Source organism: Notolepis coatsorum, assembly GCF_963971535.1.
Source record: "Notolepis coatsorum genome assembly, chromosome: 11".
NCBI lineage: Eukaryota > Metazoa > Chordata > Actinopteri > Aulopiformes > Paralepididae > Notolepis > Notolepis coatsorum.
The window spans coordinates 129,261,420-129,266,900 of record NC_140175.1 but is presented as its reverse complement, the minus strand read 5'-3'; the positions used below and the strand labels follow the sequence as shown (position 1 = coordinate 129,266,900).

General features: G+C 46.8%; 1 protein-coding gene across 1 annotated transcript; it reads left to right on the top strand.

The window, feature by feature from the left end:
* Positions 1-1,941: 1,941 nt before the first annotated feature.
* On the top strand, positions 1,942-3,366 carry LOC311237271 (monocarboxylate transporter 10-like; the record flags this gene model as incomplete). Its single annotated transcript, XM_084325076.1, has 1 exon — positions 1,942-3,366. The coding sequence occupies one exon, from the start codon at positions 1,942-1,944 to the stop codon at positions 3,364-3,366; it is 1,425 nt and encodes a 474-aa protein (XP_084181202.1).
* Between the last annotated feature and the right edge of the window lie 2,115 nt (positions 3,367-5,481).

Genomic DNA, 5,481 nt, shown 5'->3' with positions numbered 1-5,481 from the left:
CGAAGCAAGAATTGTGGAGGGCAGTAATACGCCACGATGCGTCTACACTGCCGGAAATTCCAAATAAGAAGAAGAAGAAGATCTCATTGTGCATCTTGAGACAGGATAGATAGATTGTCTATCCTACAACACATAGACTGAAACCTGCATTTGTCAACCAAGGTGCCTTGCCTACCGTTCTGCTGTGGAACGGTGAGTGTCCACAACAGCTAGCTAGCTGTTCTACTTGAATACAGACCAGGCTGCAGAAACAAATGAGTGGGGGGGCATACAATGTTCTCAGGGGGGGGGGGGGGGGCACAATGGTTTTTCAACACAGGTTCCCTTTTATACGTTTCAGCTGGGACAACGCCGCTGTGGCTTGCTAAACTAAACAGCAGAGAGGCCATTGAAAAATCAAATTTCTCTCTGGAAAACTCCAACATTTTGGGAAATTAGCTTATTTAACATCTTCCCTGGAGTTAGACAAGAAGATACATACCTTTTTTGTCTCTGTGCATGCATTAGGCTTAGGGAACAGCCGCTCCGTTAGCGTAGCTTAGCTTCATCACTGGAAGTGGGGCAGAGTTGTAGCCTCAAGTTCCCTACAGTCACGAAATACACTCCAAATACAACTCCAAAACGTTCCTGTAAACATGTTGTGACCTGTGTATTTACCATGTGGAGAAATAAAAAATTATTGAATTAGACAATTACGTTTTCTAAGCAAATATACTCTGAATTTTTTTTTGCCTAACCACTCCTCTCTGGGCGCAGTCAGTGATTTCAACATGAAGCCGTGTTTGTTGACATTCTCATTCATTCAAAGGATCCGAACCGATTGAAGTTTATGGATACCATGACTTAAAATCCTCTTACCTTGACGATTAAAAGCCTCCCCAATTTAGAAAACAGTATTCCAATGGCTGGTCTTGATAGGCTGCTAGCTAACGGAGCTAACCAACAAACACAGAACCGGGCAGACACTAAAGCAAATAACGAGAGCAATGACTTCCTATCTGGGGGGTTTCAAAATAAAAGCGACGTCTATGCAGTGGTTCCCAAAGTCGGGGTCGCGACCCAAAGGTGGGCCGCGAGCAGCCACGGGAGGGCCGCAAGATGATTAAAAAAAATAAAAAATAAAATCCAAAAACCCCCCCCCCTTTTTTTTTCTTTTTTTTTTTAAGGCCACTGAACTTAGAAGCAGGCCAGGACAGTGTTTCTAGTTGTATTCTAAAATTCTATTCTATTGTATTCTAAAATGTGACTATATGGTTTTATATTAACTTAATAAATAAACAAAAACGAAAAATCGACTTATTTCAACGAACATTTCAAACTAAATAACAGATTATGCACATAAAACGCTGAAAACAACCGAAGCAATAATAGTATTTTAATGAGGCTATTATTATTATCATTATTATTTTGCAACAAGTTAGCCCTCTCATAAATAGCACATATAAATGAATAACTAACTTGAACTAACTTAATAGGATTGAAGTGATATTTGGCTTAAAAAATCGGTCGGCAGGCAAAAAAAAAAGAAAAAAAAGCCTGACGATGTGCATTGGGCCGCGGCTCTCTGACGCCTTATTTTCTGGGTCCCGGCCTGAAAAGTTTGGGAACCCCTGGTCTATAGCAGCGGAATACGTTTATTTTGTACATTATCTAACGTTAACACAAACCTAAACTAACTTTAGGTTAGTTGTAACGTTAGTTTAGGTTCGTGTTAACGTTAGATAATGTACAAAATAAACGCTTTGCTCCGATAATATGGATGTATGTTGTTATTGTTTGAGCTGTGATTTATTGTTTCATGTATGTGTTTCACAGTTCTCACGGTTCAGATTGAAATAAATCCAATCAGTAATATCAAGAACGTGTTGCTGTCATCATTGCAAGTAGAGGGAGTTACAGTGAGAACTTACCTGCTCCAGAAGACAGCACTAGAGAGCAGTGATGGACGAGACGCGCCTAGAAGAAGAGACAGAGGAGAAGAAGGAGAATGGTGGTGAAACCAAGGTACCCGTCTGGGAGCCGGCCACTGGGGCTCCTGAGGAGGCAGCAGAGTTTGTGCCCCCCGAGGGAGGCTGGGGCTGGGTCGTCATGCTGGCTGCCATGTGGTGTGACGGCTCGGTGTTTATGATACAAAACACCTTTGGCATCCTTTTCTTGTCTCTCATCAAAGAATTTGGCACCGAAGATGATGCCAACCAGCGATCCAGAACAGCCTTGGTGGGCTCTCTCTCCATGGGCATGATCTTGTTCTGCTCTCCCATCGCCAGTGTGTTCACAGACATCCTGGGCTGCAGAGTGACAGCAGTGGGCGGGGCCGCCATGGCCCTGGTGGGCCTCCTGGCCAGCTCCTTTGTCAAGTCCCTCGGTGCCCTGTACTTCACCTATGGCATCGTGTTTGGCTGCGGCTGCTCCTTTGCCTACCAGCCCAGCCTGGTGATCCTCCCCCACTACTTCAAGAAGCGCCTGGGCCTAGTGAGCGGCATCGTGGCGACCGGCGGCAACGTGTTCACCATCATGGTGGCCTTCCTGCTCCCCCTCCTGCTGGACAGCGTGGGTCTCCAGAACACCATGCGTGTCCTCAGCATCTTCATGTTCGTGCTCATGCTGGCCGGGTTCACCTACACGCCCCTGCGGCCCAACAAGCCCATCGGTGAGATCTTCAACTTCCGCAACATCTGGAGGTCCCTGGGATACCGCATCTGGGTGTTCGGCATACCCGCCGCCCTCTTCGGCTACTTTGTGCCTTACGTTCACCTGATGAAACACGTGGAGGAGCGCTTCGGGACGAACGCCAACAAGGAGGTTCTTCTCATGTGTATCGGCATAACGTCCACAGTGGGCAACCTCATCTTCGGCAGGGTGGCAGACTACGTCCAGGGTGTCAACAAAGTCTATCTACAGGTGTCCTCCTTGTTCGTGATCGGCCTGATGTCCATGATGATCCCCCTCTGTCACGTCTTTGGCGGCCTGATCGCTGTGTGCCTGCTGATGGGGCTGTTCGACGGCTGCTTGAGCGGCATCATGGCGCCCATCATCTTTGAGTTGGTGGGCTCCAATGACTTTTCACAGGCCATCGGCTTCATGCTCGGCATAATGTCCGTGCCCATGACCGTGGGACCTCTCATCGCAGGTTACCTGGGAGACAGGTTGGGGAGCTACGACGTGGCCTTCTACCTGGCAGGTATCCCCCCCATCATCGGAGGAGCCGTGCTGTGTCTGATACCCTGGGTGGAGGCGAGGCGCAAGAGGAGTGAGAAGGAGGAGGCTCTCAAGAAAGGAGAGGAGACGACCCAGGAAATGCTAGACTACGAGAAGCCTCAGGGAGACGCACCTTTCAAGGGCGGAGACCCCGAATCTGTCTTATAGGCCAGCGGTTCTCAACTAGGGTGCCGCAGAGAGCTGCCAGGGGTGCCTTGAGATTATTATTATTATTATTTTTTTAATTATTTTTGGATTACAGAAAATTATCATTAAAGTGCTATCTGTTGCAGCTGCACTGTTTCCCATGAGAATACCATATTTGGATAAGTTTGACCATTTCTCAAAATCTGAAAATCATTATTTAATAAAACACAGAAAAGGGTCACCAAGTTACTCTGGATAAAAAAAAAACTTTACAGACAACATTGAGACAAAGCTTCCTGACACATCTCCATCCAAACTCTTGGAAGAACTCATTGAAATCTCATCTGATACCACCTGGAGAGCTAGTTTGAGTGTGGTGCTGAGTACCAAGTATCTCATGATGCAGCAGTTAAGGTGTTGATACCATTCAGCACCACATATCTGTGTGAAGCTGGCTTCATCCATGACAGCTCTGAAAACAAAATATAAGGCCAAGTTGAGCCTTGAGGATGACAAGCGTGTTGCCTTGTCAAAGATCTCCCCACGTATTGACCGTATTATTAGCCAGCAGCAGCAGACCTCGCATTGAGCTAGAAATGTCCACTGAGTGAACAAGTGCTTATTTTCTGTATTTATTTATATTTTTTGAGAAATGGTAACTTGGTGATCCTTTTCTGTATTTAAAAAAAATACATGATTTTCTGTTTTTGAGAAATGGTCACACTTATCCAAATATGCTATTTTTATGGAGAAGTGTGCAGCTGCAACAGATAGCAGTTTAGTGATAATTTTCTGTAATTTTATTTAAAGAAATATGCTATTTGATTTATTACTACAAGCAGTGTAATGTCAACAGTACTAAGCCATTTAGACCTGAAACACCTGTTAATAATGCATTATATAGCCTGCACACAAATGTGTTTCCCAGTTTCTTAAATAAACATTATTTTGAAAACAAGCACTTTTGTCATCATTGTAGCAAAAAAGACAGGAGCGGAAAAGTCTATATCGTATGTAGGGGTCCCCTTGAATATTTTATTGAACACAGGGGTGCCTTGGCAGCAGAAAGGTTGAGAACCCCTGTCTAGGCTGCGGTTAGACACAGGGGTATTTTCGTTTTGTTTTCAAGATCAGTTTCGCTTTCCAGAGTGCAACATAGTGGCAGGCGAGTTAGACATTTGTTTTGCGACCTGAGCACTTTCGTTTTGTCAGAACGAGGCGTGGTCAGACCGCAACGGATCGCGTCTCGAATTCAGCACTGAGCATGCGCAGGGAGGTAGTTACCTTGGATGTGCCAATACACTTCCTGCAAAAAAATCAACAAGCTCCCGTAACCATCAACGTAGCTCCCGTAACCAACGCAACAGAGCAACAACAAAAAAGTACTTTGCGCATTTTCTACTTTCCCTCCTGTGGATTATGGATTTGTACCTGAATTCACAACTCAAGCAGCAACTCCAGACAGAAGTGGAGGGTAGCGAAAACGTAAATCAGCAGTCCCATTGCGACTTCTACTTGTTAACGGGCACGGAGAGGAAACATCCAGCCTTCGGAGCCACGGCGATCCACGCAGTACTTACTGCAAATCCGGAACGAAAGAAATTACCCCCGGCAGGCAAGTGTAATAAGAGATCAATGTTTTTATTATATCTGCTCATGTCGGGTGACATACATCAGAACCCTGGTCCCGTAATGACACGGAACCAGAGACTACAGCAAGAAGCGATGGAGGTTCCCATCGCGACCAACAGCATCAACAACGCAACCTGTGGCTACATCCACAGCGCGGGCGGCGAAGCTCCCCCAATGACGCCACAGCAGACGAGCACACGTGAGGCAGTGACGAGAGGAGGTGAACCGAGGGTCGAAACCATGACGACCATCTCGACGCGGGATGTAAACATCTCGACGCCCGATAGCCGGCTAGCTAGCAGAGCTAACAACGAAAACAACCAGGAACGAGTCCTTTGTTGTTCCAGCACGGCGCGGGACCCGACCCCCCCCCCTCCCCCCTCCTTTGTTGTTCCAGCACGGCGCGGGACCCGACCCCCCTCCCCCCTTCTTTGTTGTTCCAGCACGGCGCGGGACCCGACCCCCCCCTCCCCCCTTCCCACCCACAACAACACAGAGGAACAG